General features: G+C 42.9%; 1 protein-coding gene across 1 annotated transcript in view; it reads right to left on the reverse strand.

Moving 5' to 3' along the window:
* Positions 1 to 1,584: 1,584 nt before the first annotated feature.
* The window catches only part of ATP1A1 (ATPase Na+/K+ transporting subunit alpha 1), a 33,528-nt gene continuing 12,583 nt past the window's right edge, over positions 1,585 to 22,529 (reverse strand). Inside the window, exons 3-23 of the mRNA XM_037826283.1 lie at positions 22,364 to 22,423; positions 19,641 to 19,844; positions 19,061 to 19,174; positions 18,499 to 18,633; positions 18,281 to 18,398; positions 17,597 to 17,865; positions 16,856 to 17,054; positions 16,397 to 16,506; positions 14,608 to 14,742; positions 13,859 to 14,051; positions 12,309 to 12,484; positions 9,186 to 9,322; positions 8,218 to 8,368; positions 7,501 to 7,669; positions 7,226 to 7,380; positions 6,818 to 6,941; positions 5,280 to 5,425; positions 5,026 to 5,156; positions 4,618 to 4,719; positions 2,387 to 2,478; positions 1,585 to 1,943 (exon numbers count right to left, since the gene is read on the reverse strand). Of these exons, the coding sequence (XP_037682211.1) occupies positions 1,915 to 1,943; positions 2,387 to 2,478; positions 4,618 to 4,719; positions 5,026 to 5,156; positions 5,280 to 5,425; positions 6,818 to 6,941; positions 7,226 to 7,380; positions 7,501 to 7,669; positions 8,218 to 8,368; positions 9,186 to 9,322; positions 12,309 to 12,484; positions 13,859 to 14,051; positions 14,608 to 14,742; positions 16,397 to 16,506; positions 16,856 to 17,054; positions 17,597 to 17,865; positions 18,281 to 18,398; positions 18,499 to 18,633; positions 19,061 to 19,174; positions 19,641 to 19,844; positions 22,364 to 22,423 (2,949 nt within the window). The 3' untranslated portion in view covers positions 1,585 to 1,914. The remainder of the gene's footprint in view (positions 1,944 to 2,386; positions 2,479 to 4,617; positions 4,720 to 5,025; positions 5,157 to 5,279; positions 5,426 to 6,817; positions 6,942 to 7,225; positions 7,381 to 7,500; positions 7,670 to 8,217; positions 8,369 to 9,185; positions 9,323 to 12,308; positions 12,485 to 13,858; positions 14,052 to 14,607; positions 14,743 to 16,396; positions 16,507 to 16,855; positions 17,055 to 17,596; positions 17,866 to 18,280; positions 18,399 to 18,498; positions 18,634 to 19,060; positions 19,175 to 19,640; positions 19,845 to 22,363; positions 22,424 to 22,529) is intronic.

Below are 22,529 nucleotides of genomic sequence, written 5' to 3' on the forward strand. Positions count from 1 at the left end.
CTGGCTTAGAAGCCATCCAGAGCTCAGGGTCTGAGGCCGTTTCAACTCCTTTTTCATTGGGAAATACTCACAAACTTCATCACAATAGCATGCTCACTGGCCAACTCTCCAGAAGCACAAGAAAGCAGACATATGGGGGTAGGGTTGGGGACAGCACAACCATCTTTGCCAAGTATCTGAAAAGGCCCATGCCGGGCTAAGAACACAAGGGTGGCCTTGCTGCTGTCAGCACAGCTCAGTCAGCTGTGCAAGATGTCCGAGGAGGCTGATTGCCACTTGTCTTCCTACCCTCTAACCCTGAGATCATTATTTGTTCATTCTGTTAGCTTCCTCCCAGTTGCCTGATGTTGGTCTGAATAAACAGCTCTCTTCAGATGACTTGCCTGTAAGCAGAGAGGAAAGCACCCCCAAGAAAGGAGGGAAGAACTGGTGGGCTAGACTAAGAAGTCACAGACCACCCTGGGCCTCCCAGTCCTCCAGCATCCAACAGAAACCTTCACTGGGACAAGCTGGGGGGGCGGGGGTGGGGGGAGGGCAGCAGTGGCCAGCCCAGCCTGTGGAATTGTGTGGGTTTCTTTTACCCTCCTCTCCATTCTGCACGGCTCAGAAGTGAGTGGTACTGACGAGGCATGGGAATGAACAAAGCTCCTCAGAAGAGAATGCTTGAATCTGATGTATGATCACCTGGCAGATGGCGTTTAGTTTAGTGCCAGAGGTAAGGACTCCTTGTGTTTGGTTGAAGCCGACACGCGATACTCAGCAGTGACAGCCTCTAAGTATGGCCGGTTCACAGTACTCAGTGCTGTATCACAGGGTGACAGAGGCTGAGAGGAGCCTTTTACACAGACTCTTTGAAAGCAAGAGGTGTTCTCAGACTTGGCCCTGAAGTAAATAGATCTCTTTCATCTTTTTCTTAAGTGCCTTCTGGCACATAATTACTTTCTGAAATGGTGCTATTTGATGCTAAATTAGGAACAAAGTACATGGAAGAGAACCACTTTTTAATGCACAGCATGTCCTGACAGCTTGCGTGTATAGAGATTTCTGCTTCTCAGAGATGCCCTGGTCTAGAGACACTGCAGACTGTCATGGTGGTGAGCTCCTGAAAAAGAAAGCAGGAAGGCGAGGGTCTGTGATTAGAAGGGAAGAGTGTCAGCTGTAAGTTTATGATGTCCCCAAACTCCCCAGGCCTGGAAATCTTTTAGATGAGGTGCTTCTCCATCAAGAAGTGAGGATGATAAGGCAGTAGGTGGATTTAGGCCATGCCACCCAGGCTAGCACCCTGAGGAATGAGTCAGGTAAGCTCATCTAGTAAGGAGAAAAGCACATAGGCAGTTTCCTCTTAACCTGAGGTTCTCAAACTTGAATGTGAATCAGAATCACCTGGAGAGCTTCTTGAACCAGCCTGATGCTTTGTTTCTGATTCAGTGGGTGTTTGTGTGTGTGTGTATGTGTGTAAGTGAGTGCAGAGTTTGCATTTCTAACAAGTTGCTGATGCTGGTCTTGGGGGATCACTAGTTGAGACCCACGGCCCTAAATGATCCACAGGCCTCTGTACTAAAGAAGGGAAGGCACAAGAGAAAGTCCATTATAATAGCCATCTTTATTTGTAAAAATCCAGATATAAAATGTATTCTTTCAATCTTTCCAGGTTTTCCTTTTTTACAAAAACAAAAAGGCACATAAAAACCTTCCCCACAGTCATTCCCACAGACAGGTGTTTTTCAGGCAGCCCTCCCCCCTCCCCCCATAGAGCTACATGCTTCATTCCAGGACGTGTCTCTTCCCCCACATGCTTCGGTGCTTTCCTACCAGGGTAGAGTTCCGAGTTCCAAGACTGAAGTACACAAAGAGGGGGCGGGTGACGGATGCAGAATGCGTGGCATGATGTTCCACGGCGTGCAGGACAGGGGGTTAGTAGTAGGTTTCCTTCTCCACCCAGCCTGTGGGCAGCAAAGGGAGAGATAAAGACACACACTGAGTCCTCCCTGCTCTACCGTTACAGAGAGGGAAACAGTGGTAAAAAGGCACTTGAGAATTAGCCACAGGGGAGCAAGCTTATACCCAAACTCAATATGGGACCCATTCGACTTCTTTAAATGTCTTGGAAGGATGGTTTAGATTTCTGACCAAGTTTTCCATTTGTCCTATTTGGTTTGTATTTTGAAGTCTAAGGTGGGATCAGTTCTCAAACCTTGAGAACTGCATTGAGAAGATGTGACGGTGACTGTAGTATACAGTCTGCTGGTCTGATGGGCCTAGCCCATCAGATTGACCATGGAGGGATCCCAGACATTCAAACAGGAACATAACAAAAGCCAACAGAACTATTGCCCCAACCACACCCCCCGAACCCCTCCTCCAAAATTAGAAGGCCTGTAATTACCGCCAGGGCGTCGCCTGATGATGAGTTTTCTGACTTCATCATACACGAAGATGAGAAGAGAGTAGGGGAAGGCACAGAACCACCAGGTGGGTCTGAAATAGAATCAGATATGATTTCACACACACAAACACAATTCAAAGGAAGACAGGAAAATGGCACATCACCACAGCAGCTAAGCAGTGACACTGAAATAGACTGAAAGGAGAAGACGAGTGAAGTCTCCATTAACTACTGAGCCATTAATTCAGAGCGCATAAAAATGACTTAAAAACAGATTGCTGCTCCATGTGCCCTGGGCCCAGAGAAGCAGAAGAAATCGGACTGTGGATTTTATTAAGATGCACCCCCTCTCCAGCTTGGTTTTCACAAGAATCAGTTTGTAGGATGAGTTGAGTACATTTTCAATACCTGAGTGGACATTTTCTTTCTTCTTTTGTAAAATGGCTTTAAAAGAAGCTCCTGAGTGCATTTGTCTCATGCCCTAGCATTTGAAGACTGCGAACTGCCAGTATGGGTCAAAACCAGTTTATTCATTCCCTGATGTTGGTTTCTGATAATGGAATACAGGATAGTCAGCTGTGTTTTGAGTCCAGGATCTGGGGAATAAAAAAAGCTGCGCCCTAAGAGCTCACCAGAGGCTGCCTCTGCAGGGCCCCCAGCCTGGAGACAGGCCCTGGGCAGCCTCGGTCTGAGGGACGTGCTTTCTCAACTACCAGTTTCCCGCAGTTAACGTATGAGGAAGGCTGTCCCCGGGCAGAGATCTGGAAGCCTCCTGCTCCTGTTCTATATCCACTCAAGATGACTTCATTTGACACAGCCACCAAAGTAACTAAACCACCTTCCTTTCAAGCTGAGTGGAACTGTCAGGAACAAGTTTTCTAGCTGCAGCAAAAGATCAAAGGGCCCAGAAAATAGAAATGTCCAGAGGCGCTACCCTATTTAATGTGATTGTCCATTTCAGCCTTTCAGAAAACCGTGACCTCTCCTAGCCTCTTCTGGATAAACAATGGCCCAAGCTGATATAATTCAACTTGGGCATGTCTCGCCCCTGCTGCATGGCAGCTCTGTAAAGGGTGCTGGGGCTACAACGACAAAAAAAAAGAGGTGAAAATCCATGGGTCCAGGATGACAGGATCACATGGGGACAAACTCCAAGGAAATCAGCCCTGAAGGACTAGAAGGACTGGTGGGGTGGGAGAGAGCAGGAGGGGGCATTTTAGGGGGAGGGTAAACCCTAACCAAATCCATAGGCAGAGGAAGAGAATAATGAATTTACCTAATATAAGCTTGGATGGGTACAAAATAAGGTTAGAAAGACAGATTGGGACAATAACAAGCCAGACTCTGCATGTCAGGCTAACCTTGCACATATTTACCAGGAAGTCAATGAGAGGGTGAGAGCAGGAGGAGGTGGTGACAGCGACAGTCTATTTCAGAGATGGTCCAGATGGGCTTGAGCAAGGACAGAAGCAGTGGGAACTGAAAGGGAGGCTGATGTTTTCAATCAAAAGCTTTCTTGAAGGAACTTGTGTCATACTGGGTCCCATTTCTGTGGCTCAGCACATATAATCAAGTTGTCTAGGCACGCCCAGTTACCAGACATTACCAAACACATTGAAGGTTTCAAAAAGCTACCAGAATTTATGGTGTCTGCTGTATGTGAAAATTCCAGTTCATGAGAAGTGCAAAGTTATTCTGTGTTTAAGGTAAGAGTTTGGTTCTGATCAAAGACTAGTGGTTTGCTTCCAATGACCAACTCTACCCAGGATTGACTGTAAAATAAAAGGACCCTTGATCTGTTTCTCCTGCCTTCTTCCTCTGAGAGCAGAGGACTTGGAGGCCCAAAGAGGTGGGAAGGCTTGGCTGGGGACACTCAGTGAACCCAGGTCCCTTAATCCAGGATAAAGCTGGCTGACCCCTAATGACAGCTGGGGCATGGCCAGAGAGGACTCGAGTGGATCGAGGCAGTTAGCTGCTGAGTGATTCCGCTTGACATATCAAAGCTTGTCTGGCCCTGTCTTGGGCCAAATCCTAAGCACTGGTTGAAATCATTCAGCCTCTGGATTTGTTAGTCTGAATTCCTGACAAGTCAAGCTTTCCTAATTTTCCAATCCATAGGCATTCTCGTACACAGCCACCCAAAAGTTCTGAAAATAAGAGATATTAATGCATGTCACAAGGGAAAAAACCACACATACCATTTCACTTTTCGGAGTTACAAGAGAACTTACTTGAGGGGATACATCCTCAGGGCAACACCCATTCCAGGGCAGTAGGAAAGGAAAGCAGCAAGGGCAGTCTCTTCAAAGAGGCCAAATATTAAGATCTTGTTCCTAAAATTAAAGAGGGAATAACAGCTTTAAAAAATGCAAATAGGGAGACAAGGACACCCAAGGCCCTAAGTTTATCTTCTAATGATACACATTAAGTGGCAGCCCATTGTCTTTATGTATTGTTACACTGCAATCAGAGATCAGATGAAAAACCTAGAAATTTTCATTTTGCTTTCTAAATCTTGCAGAACTAGAGAGTCCAGAAACTGCTGTGTGTGTCAAGTGTTAGGCTGTCTGCAAAGGGCTTAAAAATCACCAGATCCCTTCCTTTGAACCAGGATTCCCAACATGTCTTTTGTTACTCACTTCATCCCCTGCTGGAAGACAGAATTCCTCCTGGTCTTACAAATGATCAAGTCAGCCCATTGCACCACTACGATACTGACAAAGAAGGCTGTGTGGCAGGTGAACTCCACAATTTTCCTCTGCTCGTAGGTCTGAAACCAGAAAGGCGGACAGGTGAGCCTCTGCTCTTCGCCCCGGGGCTGGTGGCAGCACGGCCACAGTCCTCAGAGGCTGCAGGAGCTCTGGTACTGGTCAGACGAAAGGGCCTCACTCACCCACTGCTGCCCGTAGCTGTCTTCCACGTCGTTGATCCAGCGGTCATCCCAGTTCACTCGGAGGCCCAGCAGGTGAATCGGGAGGAAGCCATTCTCAGCCAGAATCACAAAGTAAGTGAAGAAGCCCCCCAGCGCCTGGATCATACCTAAGAAATTGCAAAACACAACTTGAATGCTGGAACTTTGTGCTAGGACAGCTCCATATTTCATGTGATTACTGCAGCAGCCTTGGGGATGGTATGGAAGGGAAGGTCTTTATCTCTGGCTGATGAAGGGACAGCACAGAGTTGCCCAGTCACTCACGACTGATGGGATAGGGAACCTCAGAGGCATGGCTCCTGGCTCGGTGCCCCCTCAACTTTTTGAATCAGTTTTTAGAGTCTAAAAGAAGACTTATTGGTCCTGCCCTTAAACACCCACCTCTACTACTTGATCACGATCACCTGCTTCTATCAGTGCATGACCCTTAGGATGGGGAGCGGAAATCCAGCTTCACTACTTTGAATCTCTGGAAACTTGTCTTCTTACCACCTCTCAAAATCTGTACAGATCATCATCTTGCCAGCCATTATGGAAATGACGAGCATGGCACTTTCCAACCCACTCCCACCTTCCTCCCCATTTTCGGGATCCCTCCCCACTGGCACTCCACTGAATCCCACTCCCCTAAGTTCCTCAGGGCAGTCTTTCATCCTAAGCTCTGGGCCCTAGCCTTCCTTCCTCTCAAAATTAGGCCTCCTTGGAGGAGGTCAGGGTGGGTTATCAGCCAATTACTTTGTGGACAGCTGAAGAACAGTCAAATGAACCTTTGGTATGATCTTCATGCTTTCCAAGTATTTTCGGTGCTGCTACCTATTAATACAGACGAACAAGTTTTTCCTGGTGGCATCACCAGGTTTCTCTTGCAAGAGACTGGCCAAAGATTTAGGAGCAAAGGGCTTTTGATTGCCCACTCCCTAGACCACCTGTTAGCTGGTCCTGCTCAACTGGTGGAGCAGAAATCAAGCATTGAGGTGAGAGTGGGGTGTGCAGGGTGACCATTTGTTGGTGTGACCCTACTAGCCAAACCTGAAAACCTGTGTAAATTCTTCAAAGCCCAACTCCCTAATCCATATTAGTGACATATACCATATATCCTGGAGAAAGCCCTCTTTGAGTTAATACATGTATTTCATTAGAACCATGCCCAGCATGGAGAAAAGGCTACACAGGCAGCATTCCCTAAGGCTGCAAGAGGAAAGCCATCTTTGGTTCTCAGGCAGAGTAGAGCCTGGCCACAGAGGGCTGAAGTCTAAAGAATTAGTTTTCACAAAAAAGTTACTGGGCTGACAACAATAGATTTCTTCCCATATGAAAGAGAATCTCAAAAACAATAAACCTCCCAGTCTCACTCTACATTTTTGGCACATCCTAGATTCGAAAGTCACCCTAGATTTGAAGTCAGAAATCAACCTCAGACAGTCTGAGGGAGACATGTTCCTAGAGATTGCTGGACAGGCCCGCTCTCTGCTCTGTGCCGTAAGATGCTGGCGGCTCACCAATCTGTCCATAGGCCATGCTGATCAGCCGCTCATTCACAAGTTTGTCCGTTTTGGGGTTTCTGGGCTGTCTCTTCATGATGTCACTTTCTGCTTGCTCATAAGCCAAAGAGATTGCAGGAACCTAGGAAAGGAAGGGCAAGAAAGGATTTCAAAGTTAATAATATCCAGGGGGAAGATTCCTGGTTGATGAATAGGTGTTGGCACATGCTTTAAAAAATGAGAACACTGATCCCTTGAGGCTGCAAAACTGAGGCACACACACTGTATAGTGCTACTGAGAACTTCTTTTCCTAACACTGGCCACATGGCTCCTGGGACCGCAGCTGTGATCGGCAGCACCACCATATGAGGACACGGCCCACTCTTAGCACAATGTGTTGTGTGGACGTTATGATGTTCACTTACCATGTCGGTGCCCAGGTCAATGCAGAGGATGGTGACGGTCCCCAGGGGAAGTGGAATGTTTGCAATAATAAATATCAGGAAGGGGGTGATCTCTGGAATGTTACTGGTTAGGGTGTAGGCAATGGATTTCTTCAAGTTATCAAAGATCAGACGACCTATGAAAGCAAGATGTTTTTACTGTATAGTGAAAGAGATGGGAAAACTAGAAATTTAACATATCCAGTAAGCATACAGAAGCGGAGTTTTGGTGAGCACCTTAAATGTATCATTCTCACCTTCCTCCACTCCAGTTACAATTGAGGCAAAGTTGTCATCCAAAAGAATCATGTCAGCTGCTTGCTTAGACACATCTGAGCCGGCAATCCCCATAGCAACCCCAATGTCTGCTTTCTTCAGAGCTGGAGAGTCATTTACACCATCGCCAGTTACAGCCACGATAGCACCCTACCCAGAAAAAGGGAGGGAGACGGGTTCATAAAAATGGTTTAGTCCAGGGATGGAAATAAGTGAGATGCATGCCTCCATTCACCCCACCTCATTACAGACACTGTGCCTTTCCCAAATAGTAGGGTTGAGAAGTGACACCAAACATATCTCCTCTTTTCAACAAGAGCTAGAGTAATGACTGATTTGGTGAGTGGGGCTTATTCTTTATGTACACCCCCTAGTCTTTTCAAGGTAGGGGATGAGAGCCTCCTGGGCATTCACATCTCCAATGCAAGCACCATACTGCTATTCCAGACAATTCTTCTGAGGGTTCAAACTCTGGGCCACAGTGAATTCGTATACTGTAAAGTGCTTCTTCCTCTATTAACAACAACTAGTCACCCTACTGGCAATACATGTACTGAGCCTGAAAACAGCTGGGTGGCTTCCATCAGGGTGGCTTTGTTTTCAGTGGAATTCCAATCTGGGGCCAACAGTGCCTGAAACAGCCCCGGGAGAGGCCTGGAGGCGGCACGAGTGCTGGCCCAGCTCTCTGGTCCCCTGACCTGTCGCTGGCAGCCCTCCACGATGATAAGCTTCTGCTGAGGGGACGTCCTGGCAAACACAATCTCAGTGTGGTACTTCAGAATGTCATCCAGCTGCTCAGAGGTCATGTCCTTCAGATCACTTCCATGTACCACGCAGGCCTTGGCGTCTCTGGAAGGATTAGGGTACCAGGGAAGAGTCATCATTACTTCATCAGCACGGTGCACATCACCTCAAGAAGAGATGCTGAGTTACATTATGGACAACACTTTATCAACAAAGCCAGGAGGACTCTTTCCCATGTTTCAGGTTACAAAGCATTTTCATACATATCACGTCAAGGCTCACAACAACCCGTGGGGCAGGCCTGTTTGTCTTCTTCACTTCCCAACGTTATAAAAGAATACATTGAAATAATAAGTGCAAGTTTTAGAAACTGGCAGAGCTGATGAAGGACCAGACCTTCCCTCAGCCCCCAAAGTAGTATGAGGGGGTTCTAAAACTCAGAAAAACAAACAAAATGAAACTAACTTGCCTCCATTATGTATTTTACTTTATAGCCAAAGTTTTCTTGCTTTGGACTGAATGACGTGGGTAGTTACCTGTTCCTCATTTTACCTGGAAACTGGTAAGGCAATAGATGCTGGGCACTGCAGCTCGGAGGTTAACAGCATGAAACTGGAAGCCAGACTGCCCATGTTGATAACATGACTCACCATTTCTAAGATACTTTGAACCTCTCTAAGCCTCAGCTTCCCCACTCTGCAAAATGGGTATACTTACCTTAATAGGTCAATATATCAAAGCATTTAGAAAAGTGAGCACCGTCTAAGTGTTGAGTATTATGACTGACTGTTATTTGAGTCTAGATATGTTTCCTACTCACAGCAAGACTGGAAGCAAACCATTTATAGAACCTAGGTAAAGATTTCAAACTACCAATATTTGCACACTCAAAGCAGGCTGTGATGTGACCTTCCTGCCTTACCTGGGGTTCACCTGGCTCACTGGAATGTTCAGGCGGGCAGCAATGTCCTCCACGGTCTCATTGCCTTCCGAGATGATGCCCACACCTTTGGCAATGGCTTTAGCTGTAATGGGATGGTCTCCTGTCACCATGATGACCTGTTAACAAGAAACAGGACAATTTACTGACTGCAGCTGCCAAGGAAAATGAGGTTAAAAAGTCGTATATCAGTACATAAAAGTACATATTAAGGACAATTCAGCTCGAAAGATCAAAAGGAAAGGGATATGAATATAAAATTGAAAACCACTTAACTAGCCCAAAATATAAACATATGTATTCATGGAAAGAAAACATAAAGCTAAGACCCAGATTCTATTGGGAATGCAAAGCCTGATACCTATTTTTCCTTTTACACAGTCATATAAAGATACTCAGATCAGAAATAAATAAATAAATGAATAAAAATCGGGTGCTGGTGGGACTGTGGCACATAGGTGTCGCATATTGCTAGTTAGCACTAGCAAACTGGGCCAACTTTTGGGGAGAGTGATATGTAACAAGAAAGAAAACTGTACTCTTTTTTGACCCAATGATATTACTCAGAATAAATAAATAAATTGGTAGGGGAATAATCTGTACAAAGTTTTTAGGGCATTACTTCTGAAAATGAAAACGGTGACAACAAATCAAATACCCAACACCAGGGGACACTAAACAAACTTGTCTCATTAGTACACCTGAACAATATTCAGTTAGTTAAAAAGGCAGGTACTCAGAGCACAAACATTTTATATACGAACAAAAGTTCATTAAATCTACAACAAAGCTCCTAGAGCTAATACATGAATTCAGCAAAGTAGTGAGGTAGAAGATCCACACTCACACATCAATAGTGTTGCTATATACCATTAATGAACAACTGGAAGAAGAAATCAAGAGAAAAATTCCATTCACAATAGCAACTAAAAGAATCAAATATTTGGAAATAAATTTAACCAAGGATGCAAAGGACTTGTCCACAGAAAACTATAAAATGTTGTTAAAAGAAATCAAAGAAGACTTAAATAAATGGAAGGACATTCCATGTTCATGGATTGGAAGACTAAATATTGTCAAGGTGTCAATTCTACCCAAAGTGATTCACCGATTCAGTGCAATCCCAATCAAAATCCAAGCAACGTTCTTTGCAGAAAAAGAAAAGCAATCACCAAATTTACTTGGAAAGGTAAATGATCCTAAATAGCCAAAGTCATCTTGAAAAAGAAGAACAAAGTTGGAGGACTCACACTTCCTGATCTTAAAAACTTATTAGAAAATCATATTGTGAAAACCTTGTGGCTCACACTCCCTTTATCCAGTATATGGACAGATCAGTAGAAAAATGGGGACAAAAAGTAAATGAATAATAGGAGGGGATGGGGGATATGGGATGTTTTGGGTGTTCTTTTTTACCTGTATTTTTCTTCTTCTTCTTCTTATTTATTTATTTATTTGTGGTGATGAATACAAAACTATATGATACTGTGAACAACTGATTGTACACTGGATGATTGTATGGTATATGAATATATGTCAATAAAATTCCCAGGGTGGGGGTGGGGGACAGTAAGGTACTGGTACAAGGACAGTCATTTAGACCAATGGAATCAAACTGACAGCTCAAAAATAAACCCTCACATTATGGCCAAAGGATCTTTGACGAGGTAGCAAAGACCACTCAACTGGGAAAGAACAGTCTCTTCAACAAATGGTGATGGGAAAACTGAATCTTCATTTGGAAAAGAACAAAGAGGGACCCCAACACCTCACACCATATAAAAAAATCAACTCAAAATGGATCAAGTATCTAAATAAAAGAGCCAGGACTATCAAACTCCTAGAAGAAAACATAGGAAAGCATTTTCAGGACGTTTTGTTAGGTAAGGGTTTCAGAGACTTGGCACCCAAAGCACAAGCAACAAATGAAACAACAGATAAATGGGACTTCTCCAAAATGAAAAATGTTTGCACATCAAAGGACTTTATCAGGAAAGTAAAACAACCTACAACACAATGGGAGAAAATATCTGGAAACCACATATCCAGTAAGGGTTTAATATCCAGAATATATAAAGAAATCCTTCAACTTAACAGCAAAAAGACAAACAACCCAATTTAAAAATGGGCAAAGGACGTGAACAGACATTTCTCAAAAGGCCAAAAAGCACATGAAAAAATGCTTAATGTTATTAGCCATTGGGGAAATGCAAATCAAAACTACAGAGATACCATTTCACACCCACAAGAATGTCTACTAATTAAAAAAAAATGGAAATCCACAAGTGTTGGAGAGGATGGGAGAAATAGAACACTCATTCATTACTGGTGGCAATGTAAAATGGTACAGCTACTGTGGCATACAGTTTGGCAGTTCCTCAGAATGCTAAGTATAGAACTACCATATGACCCAGGAACCCCACTTCTAGGTATATACCCAAAATAACTGAAAGCAAAGACTTGAACAGATATTTGCACACTTTTTTTCATAGCAGCATTATTCACAATTGCCAAAAGATGGAATCAACCCAAGTCTGTCAACCAATGAATGGATAAATAAAATGGGGTGTGTGTGTGTATACACACACACACACACAAATATTTTTCAGCCATAAAAAGAATGAAGTCATAATACATGTGACAACACGGATGAACCTTGAAGACACTGTTGAGTGAAATAAGCCAGATACGAATGGACAAATATTGTATGAAATAATTAGAATAAGCAAACTCGAGCCAGAATCTAAGAGAGGTTACCAGGGAATGGAGTGGAGGTAGGGAATAGGGAGTTCAGGCTTCAAATGTTGAGTTTCTATTTGGGATGATAGAAAACATTCGGTAATGGATGGTGGTAATGGTAGTACAACACTGTGAACTTAAAAACTTTCTTTTTTAATCTCTTACTTGCTGTTTTACAACTTTTACATTGTTTACAACATTTTGATGCTATTTGGTCTTCTCTGGTAACATCTAAAGCTTTGGAGATGAGAAATTAATACTCCAGGTAAGAAAAATGGCGGGCCTGGACCTCAAGTTGGCAGCAGCATTCGCTAAGTGCTCCATGGCCAAGAGACATGAACCAAGGCAGCCGAATGGGGGCCTCACCTTAATCCCAGCACTTCGACATTTGCCCACGGCATCAGGAACAGCAGCCCGCGGAGGGTCAATCATGGAGATGAGTCCCACAAAGCAGAGATTATCAATAGGGAAATTCACATCATCGGTATCAAACTGGAACCCTTCAGGGAACTGCTCATCCGGCAGGAGGAGGTGACAGAATCCTGCAAGGAGGGCAGGGAATCCGCAAGGATTTCAGCACTGGAGGCAGCAGAATGACAAGGGCAGCCTGTTGTCCATCCTGTCTACCTTTTGCTGGATGATTAGCTTGGAATATTGTTTTAAAATCTAGTTTTATAAAAGAATGAAGGTTTTAACATTTATGAGTGATAGGGTTATTGAAAAGAAAAAATTTTTCAAAAAGACCATCACTAAGTCTCTAAGAAACAGAAGTGTTTAATGTGCAGAAGACTGAATGACAATTTTGAGGCACCAGATCATGGCACTAGACCCGGCCACCAAGAAAAAGTTACTTAGATTGGGCAAGTCATGCTGTTACATGTCTGTTTCCCTAGCTGGAAAAAGGAGGTCAGCATCTATGCCCACTTGTTCATGTAACCAAAATCTATTACTGAGGACTGGTGTAGAGTGTCGTGCTAGGTACATAAAAGATAAATGCAAATCAGGCACGTTCTGCCTAGGTGGGTTATTATATAGTGTTGTGGTTAATACAAGAATCAAAATATTCAAGACAATCCTTTCAATGTTGTTAAGATTACAACAGCCCTAAAAGTGGGAAAAGATACCATGTGAGTTCAAAGAGAGACAATTTCTACATTGGGGTGGTGGAGGTGGGGAAACAAAAAACTTACGAAGACAGGGATCTTTAAGTTGGTTAGACACATAGGAAAAGACCCTGGAGTTAGACATGAGGGAGAAGGGATGAACCAGAGTATGGGACCAGGTCATCAGTTCTACATCACCCCAGCTCAGGAGAACTGGAAGGATTACATAAATAAGGCATTTATAGCTGCCAATCTACAAAATACTATTAAATGCTACTTTCCCAACTACATTATAAAACAGGTAAAACCGATTGCTAAACTTTAGTGGCTAACAAGTTAGAAAACACAGATGCCATCCTCAACTGAAAGTTTACTGTTAACCTAGTTTATGAATTAACTATGTAAGTTTTCATGTAAATTCACAACTGTTCTATGGCAGTCAGGAAATGGCTTCATTCTAGATACACTAAGGAAAAAATGCTTATTAGGTTTATAGGTCATGACCATAACAACTAAGGTTAGATAACAAAACTCCCCTCTTCCCTCCTTTTTTAAACAGAACTGACCAGCAAGAGACCAAAGGTCTAAGTATGACACAAAAGCCGACCATGAGGCCATTGCAGCCCACAGCCCAATATTTCGAACATGGTTTTCAGACCACCAGGAGATAAATCAAGAAGGAAGGCTCCTCCAAAATGGCTTACATGAAGGTAAGTAAGACACAGAGGGTAATACGATAGCTTGTAATTGTCTAAGAGACTAGACAACTTAGTAAAAAGATGTGCGCTGGGTGCGTTGTCACCCTCTGCGTACCCAGCACCCGCTCCCCGAGGCCACCCAGCTCCAGGTAGGCATTCTGAAAGGCATCTTTCAGCTCCTCATCCAGTGGCTGCTCCTTCCCGTGGAGGAGGATGGAGTTGCAGCGGTCCAGGATCCTTTCTGGGGCACCCTTCATCACCAACAAGTGCCGGGACTCGGATGGGTTGAGGTTCTTATGAATGGACAGCTGTGAAGGATGGTGCAGATGTAAACAGTGGATGGTCGGATGTGGTAGCCCATGGAGGTAATTAAAAGCATCAACTAATATTTGGGATTTGTTTTAAGAAAGCCCCAGATCCCTTATTTCTGAACTTTGAAGTGTCTTATATTTCATAACATAATTTTGAATGCCACAGAAAAAAAACAGGCATAATTGTATGCTCATACATTTGTGACACATGTCCACACTGAAACTCTCCTGAAGAAAATTTAGAACAAAGGGATTGGCACATACATACACAAATGTGCACACACACACACACACCCCATATCACAAATGTACATTCGAAGGGGCCCAAACAATATTTTAAAAAAGGCTTCATTTATCCTACTAATATTCAAAAAATTAGGATTTTCTCCTTGTAGGTCAAGGGTAAAATTTAAAGTTAAAGCTTATGTAAAAGTTTGAGTGATTTACTTTAAACTTATAGAATCCAAAAAGGGAGATTATTTCTTTTACAGTTCCTATCTCCCATCCCTCTCACCCCCATGGCCCACCCACAACCGCTCCCAGATCTTCAGACCTGGTATTTGTTGGTGGAATTGAAGGGTATCTCAACAATCTTGGCATATCTTTCTCTCATTTCTTTCACAGAACCACAGCACAGTTCGATGCATTTTAAGAGTGCTGACTCAGAGGCATCTCCTGCAACCGCCCGCTGTGGACAGAGACATCATCTGTTAATCACCTTGAAAAAGGAGGCGACTCTGGAAAACAGGAAAAATAACTTGGACTATATTCCAGTCTTGTCAGAAGTAGAGGAGAGGACAGATGAGGAGGAAGTGGCATTGCTGGGAGTGACAATGGTGACTTTAGCCTGGGGCCACTGTGTGTCTATTTCTAGTTCTGAATTTGAAAATTCTGAGAAAGTAAATATTTGCAATTTATAAGAAAATGCCTTGTCAGGGCAAAGTGAAGGACTTTATATTCCAAACATAACTCAAGGGTGCAAAATTATCTGGGCCTTAAGAATGCAAACTGAAAGCGTATCATTACTTCCAACAACACAACAGGCCAACATTTTAGTTAAAAGCCTAAACGTCAGGTTAAAAACTTCTGTTTTGTGAGATACACATCTTTTGATATACTAAAAAATTTCCTGGTTGTAAACAATGTTTGTACAGATAACCATTTTAGAACTTCAACATGCAAGGCTGCATATACAGATTAGCAAATTAATCTTCTTACAGATGTAAATAATCCTGTATAAGAAAGGTGGTAAAATTAGGGAAGAATCACAAAAATAAGTGGAAATCACTTTTAATAAAAGCCAGTTATTAAAGCAGAATAGTTGCTACAGACTATTTTATTTGTAATCATGTCAATGGCATGGCCCAACCCCTGAAATGCTTTGAACAGTTATTATCCTGCTACCTTTCTGGAGCTTTTAAATCAGAATGACTTGATACTAAAGTCTTATGGGTCCCTCTCCTTCAAAGCCTAGAAAATTTCCACTTTGAGGAGAGGAAAAACATGAAGCAGGCATCTCAGATTTTATCCCAAGATAAACATCATCATCCTCAAATCATATCAATTCAATGCCAAGAAGACCTCCTTTAAAGAATCCTATCTTCACCACAGAAGCCATCTCAGTACATGTAAGCCACGTTGTCTGTGGCAACTGAGTTTATATCTACAACTACAGATAGCTTCACTGAGAACCAGAGAACCCAGGGAGCCTCACACAGCTATTTCTCCTTCTAAAGGACCGTGTGCAGCTCATGCCCCTTCTGAGACTGTGTCTTCCCTTAGGGAACAGTAAAACATCGGTCATTTCAAAGTTCATGAGAATTCCATGAGGCTAATCTTATGTTTGCCTAGAGTTTATTTCTGCATCATTAGTAAGCAAGCTAACAACAAATAAGAGAAATAGCTGAGCTATTTTAAGAAGATAAATGGCTTCAGGGATTTACTGGAATCTCCTGTACCCTAAAATATGCAAATATGATTATCGAGTCACTAAAGTAGCCTTTGCTGTCAGCTAGGTTAGGTTTATACCATGTAAACTGGATCTCTCAAAGATTTTACTAAGACTGCCTCCCATCTCCCCCCAGACCACTTGGTCATTTTTTATTTTGTCATCCCTTTTTCCCAACCTATACAGACCACGAGATGCCACAGAACTTCAGGATCTACAGGCAATACTATCTCAGTTAAACATAGCAAAGTAACACACGAGACCATCCCAAGTATTCTACAATGAACATAACAAGGCACTATTTAACGAGAAAACTTGGATGGCCGTTCTCCATGTGGTCTCTATCCACTCCCAAAGGCAAGCCAATAGCGAATCAGGAACCTCCTAAGCATACCTTGAGAATAGGTAGGTTTTCCTGGTTAGCCTGAAACACTGCCCTGTTACAAAGACCCGCAATTCTGGACAGAGCAAGCCAGGTGGCTGAGGTCTTGTCGAATGAGACACCTGATGGAGGCAAGAAGAAAAAGATAGGAAAATAAAACATTGAACTTTTGAACACTGCCAATATTCTGCTTTAATTGCTATGTTCTCAGTTCTCCTACTAAAGTCCCATAACAATCCAAAATGATACACTGATTTCCAAATTAATGAAATAAATCAGGTTTTAGGCATTTTTCCATCATAGGCAAATTAATTTCTCTACTGACAAAAAAATCTAAAACACATATCCTTGACTCCTTATCAAATGTTAAAAACAAACCAAAAAACTACTGTGGGTTTAAAAAAACACCCCAACAGTTTATTTAAAAAAAAAAAGGCAACGTGAACAGATGAGGCTAAAGTATCTTCTTACCACTCTGATTCTCTGTAGTATCAGCTTCATGGATTTGATTGTCAAACCACATGTGGGCAACCGTCATCCGATTCTGAGTCAGAGTTCCAGTTTTATCAGAGCAGATGGTAGAAGTGGACCCCAAGGTCTCCACAGCTTCTAAGTTCTTCACTAAGCAGTTTTTCCTTGCCATGCGTTTGGCAGTAAGTGTCAAACATACCTAAAAGAGAGTTAAGAACATGGTTACTTCAAACTCAACCAGGCTGGGATTCTACACAAGCCCCTGCTACACCTTAATATGGAAGACATTTGCCTAATAGTAAAATCTTGCCAACCTTCCTTGGAAGTCTGAGAAAATAATGGTAAATTGTATTGAGCTTTACCTTTCTCACAAAATGGCAATATACTAAGAAAAACAGTAGTAGCCAGGAGTTACTACATTCTGCCCCCCACCCCCACCCCACCCCTACCCCAAAGTTCTTCCCCTTCTTCCATTACACTGTCAGGGATTCCTGTAATAACCGGAAAATTAAGAACAAAATATATGCTTTGAGTTACTACCCCTCCCTATAAAAGCATGCTGAAGATTTCTGAGTAACCAGAATGCCAAACCTTACCATGTGGCTCTGAAGAAAAACTCCACACAAACACATGGACTGTAACGTCACTCGGCAGCCCCTTAGAAAAGTGTGGTGGGTACGTCTTACACTTACGCAAGCTGATCTGAGAAAAGGTGGCTGTCGCTTTCCCCAGGCCCCTTACCGTGACGGTGGCCAGCAAACCTTCCGGCACGTTGGCTACGATGATGCCGATGAGAAAGATGACAGCCTCAAGCCAGGTGTACTCAAGGATCAGAGACAGGATGAAGAAGGACACTCCCAGGAAGACAGCCACGCCCGTAATGATGTGGATGAAATGCTCAATTTCTGCAGCAATGGGAGTCTGGCCTCCCTCCAGCCCAGAAGCAAGGGTCGCAATTCTTCCCATCACAGTGCGGTCTCCAGTGTATATGACAATGCCACGTGCGGTGCCTTAAAAAAAGGGAGGAGGGGGAATTGTACCACAGAATTTGCACAATAACATGGCCTGATTTAAAAAAAGGAAAAATAAACACACAGCTTTTAAGGACCAGCTCTTTGGCTGTAGATGCTGTTTGTCTGCAACCATAGAGACTTCAGCAAAGGGATTTCTGTCCATTAGCAGAGGGCACCGGCTCCAGTATCCATGCTAGACTGGCACTGCCAACAGCAGAGGCAGCCCGGAGGTGGAGGCAAGACGAGAACAGCCACAGGGTTTCCTGGGTTTCTCCTGCCAGCAATAAACCACCTCTGCTCTGTGCTTGACTGAGGTTGTCAAATGCGGAGCCAATTAAACAAGAACAGAATTGTGTCTACGATTTTCTTGTTGTTAACACTTGAGATAAATTCCACCACCTTAGATGTCTACCTTCAACACAGTTGGTTGAAAAAAAAGCAATGTTCCTCGTCTCCAGGGGGTTTTCATTTGTGAAATCTGGAGACCTGGTCTGGGGTTCGGATTCACCAGTGAGTGAAGAATTATCCACCTGCATGAGAGAAGTCAGAAGTGCCGTGTGAATACACTGGTCTCCTCAATCCACCCACAGAGCAGAGCCGGCTATGAGAGGTGGCGTGCAAGAAATCTACCTTGCAGCCGTTTGCAGATATGATTCTGAGATCAGCAGGGATTCGGTCTCCACCTTTCACTTCCACCAGATCCCCAACTACAACATCTTCTGCGTTTATGCTCATTTTCTCACCATTTCGAATCACAAGGGCTTGCTTTAGGAGAAAACCGTTCACAACATTAAATCAGATAAAAGAAGATTGAAAGAGGGAAAGGAAAGTGTCAAAATGAGAAAATCAAATTACAAAATGATCTATCATTCCCAATTGTCTGAACACCTAACAAAGACACTACTCATCTTTTGGTTTATGTAAGTTATAAAAGCATGCTCAACAGGAGATAGTTATCGATGAGACATTCCTCTTGTTTTGTGCTGGCTCTTTCAGAGTTTATGTTCAGAACAAAGGCTGTCACTTTCTGGGGTATAAGAAAAATAGGTCTAGTTTGGGCAGGGTGGAAATTAGAGGCATCCATCTCTCTGAAAAAGTCATTAAATAACTGCAACACGTCAACTCCACACTAAATTCACACTCGTGTGGGCTGACAAGTCACCAGATGGGGCAAGAACAAAGCATCAGGTACCTGAGGAACCATGTTTTTGAAGGATTCCATGATCTTTGAACTTTTAGCTTCTTGATAATAGGAGAAACAACCAGTTATGATGACAACAGCTGACAGCACCACACCAAGGTACAGCTGGAAGGAAACAAACAAGTTAGGACTGGGCAGCTCTTGGTAAGGAACTGGGAACACTCAGTTAATTTTCTGACTGAATTAAAAGCAGATATTAAACAGAGACCAAGGCTTCAGAAATATAGATCTCCTGACTTCACATTTATCTTTCTAGAGACAGGAGAGTCAAAAAGAGTCGGTCACACAGACCCTTTGTCACTAAAATAGAGAATGGTGGTAGGACTGGGCCAGAACCCGAGAACTGCTTACTCACAGACCAACCCCCAGGTGGAGGACCAGCTTCCAAGAGCATCCGCAGGGCGGGAGGTGGGCAGACGCTTGTGTCGGAGAAGGAATGAGGGACAGGCCCTGAAGGCTGCTGACACTGCCTCCCAGCCCCCATGTTTAAAACATTAAGTAATCAGTGGTAAATGAATATAAGTGAGAGGTAAGGACTGCGAAGATCTAAACCAGTAACTACAGAACTTACATTATCGTTCTGAGGTTCTTCTTCCGTGGCAGCTTGGATGCCAAAAGCCAAGAAACAAAGAATTGCTCCAATCCACAGTAACATGGAGAAGCCCCCGAACAGCTGTCGACAGAATTTGACCCATTCTGGGGTAGTGGGTGGGGGGGTGAGGGCATTGGGACCGTCTCGGGCAAGGATCTCAGCAGCTCGTGCAGGTGTTAAACCCTGAGAAGCAGAGGAATATTGATAAGACACACTTACAAGCTAATACACCTATGTGACAGCTGGAAAGTTGCTTATAAGGTAACTGAGGAAGGAAACAAAATCTCCCAAGCTAGAGAGCCAAGGTAAAACCTGGCAAATTCCTCCATCAACAATTCTGATGATCATTCTTTCAAACAGCTAAGGCAAACAATAGCCCAGGTTTCCTAAGGAACCCACAACACCCCCACAGATTAAAATTCTTTTTAAATTGGTCCATGGACAAATTGGATCCAGTCTGTTTCTTCTAAGTTTCAGATCAAGCGATTCATGCCTAATTGGCACTGTTACCAAAATGTTACACATTTTAACTAATTTTTTTAGTTTTTTAAATTAAGAGCTTTGATTTTCTGTTTATCCAATCTGTCAAGGAGGAGGGGTAAAAAAAAAAAGAACCTCTGCAGGAATCCAACCTCTTATTAGGCTAACAGCTAAGTGCAAGGTATAGAACTTTATACTTTAGATGGCAATTAGAACACTTGTCTGCCAGGGAAGGGCTTATATTCATGCCTGTTTCATCTAACCACAGTAAATCTGCCAAGTGTGAAAAGTATTCACTGCAAAGGTCCACTGTACCGAGGACCTATTTTCTAATGGGTTTTAAAACCAAAATTCTTTGACAGCAGTCAATTGTCTGCTGCTTCTGATTAGAAGGGCAAAATATGATTATTTTCATACTATCAAAATTCAAGTCAGAAAAGACACCTTTTTGCCTAAAAGATTTGGTCATATGTATTTTGGGTTTGTCATTGGTACAAACTAGGGAGTGTAGGAAAAGGGGAAAGAAAAATCAAGTGGGGAAGGGAGAAAAGGAAATATTTAGAACCCTCCTTCGTCTCAAGTACATGCTATTATCTCCAGGTAGAATAATACAAACAACTGCTCCCAGATACTGGAGCACCATCTACATGCCTGGCACTTAATTAAGTGCTTTAAATTGACTAGCTTGCTTAATTCTCATGGCGACCCTTTCTTAGCTATTATTAACCTCATTTAACAAGTAGGGAAACAGACCTACAGCATTTGAGTAACCGACTCGGGGTCACTGAGAACCTACTTCTTGGGATTCTAATAAAAGTTAAATGAGTTTTGGTCACAGATATTGGTGATGGTAGCACAACATTATGAGTATAATTAACATCACTGAACTGTATACTTGAAAGTGGCTAAAATGGGAAATTTTACATTGTATATATGTTACCACATGTGCTGGTTTGTATATATTAAGTCCCCCAGAAAAAGCCATATTCTTTCACGCAATCTTGTGGAGGCAGATGTGTTAATGTTGATTAGGTTGGAACCTATTAGTTCAGTGTTTCCATGGAGATGTGATTCAATCAACTGTGGGTAAGACCTTTCATTGGATTATTTCTATGGAGGTGTTGCCCCACCCATTCAGGGTGGGTCTTTATTGGATCACTGGAGTACTTTAAAAAGAGCCACAAAGGGCCAGACTCAGAGCAACTGAGAGTGACATCTTGAAGAGGAGCTGCAGCTAAGAGATGACAATATGCCCCAAAAGCAACATTTTGGAGAACGCCATTTGGAAACGCAACCTGGGAGCAAGCAGACACCAGCCACATGCCTTCCCAGCTAACAGGTTTTGTGGATGCCAATGGCCTTTCTCCAGTGAAGATACCCTTTGCTGATGCCTTACCTTGGACACTTTATGGCTTTAAAGCTGTAACTTTGTAACCAAATAAACCCCCTTTATAAAAGCCAGTCCATTTCAGGTGTTTTGCAAAAGGGCAGCATTAGCAAACCATAACCCCACAAAAAAAAATTCTTAAAAATTGAGTGAGATACATGTGAAACGTGAGTACAGAGTCAGGGACTCCTCCCGGACCTCAGGGTACCCGTGCTCGGATGTCTTCTTAGAACTGCTTGATTCCTTATTGGAACACTGACAGCTACGTATTACCTGGGCATTCAAGTTATTTCCCAGACTTTTTAGTGTTTCTGTAGAAATAACACACTCCCTCCCACCCAAAGATTGTTTACTTTCGTATTGTTTGTATATATTTTTACTTTTATAGTTATATTGTTCATACTTGTTTCTGACCGAATAACCCAGATTCTGACATACTACAATGAGCTACATGGGAAAAGTACAAAAATGTTCATTGTTGAAGATGACACTGTTGAAAGAGCTAATTCAATTTAACATATGCAGAAAAATAAAGAGAAGATTTACTAACAAAAGGTCACCAAATGAATGTGGCTTTAGAGCCATTCAAGTTCAAATCCTTGTGTTCCCATTTATTGGCTCTCACCTTCCATAACATGGGGGGTGGGGGAGGGGTGTACTTTCAAAAAGTTTCAGGGAAAACAAAATGGTAGCATACAAAAGCCCAAGCTCTGTGTGTGAGTTGGCATCCAGATGACAGCTATCAGTATTCTTCTACTAGACCCCAAGATTAGACCTGCGATATGAGGAAGAATGTGATAGGATTCTGTAAAACAAGCTGCAAATCAGAACATACTCGGCTCAAGTCTGTTCCATATTTACGATGAAGTTCATCAAGGCTAAGTTTATGGTCATCCTAAGGGAAAACAGAAACAGAAGAATTAATCATTGCAGAAAAAAAAAAAAGGATTTAGAAAAGCATCAACATCACCTAATACTATTGTTAAACTTAAAAACAAGTT

Source organism: Choloepus didactylus, chromosome 2 (genome assembly GCF_015220235.1).
Source record: "Choloepus didactylus isolate mChoDid1 chromosome 2, mChoDid1.pri, whole genome shotgun sequence".
NCBI lineage: Eukaryota > Metazoa > Chordata > Mammalia > Pilosa > Megalonychidae > Choloepus > Choloepus didactylus.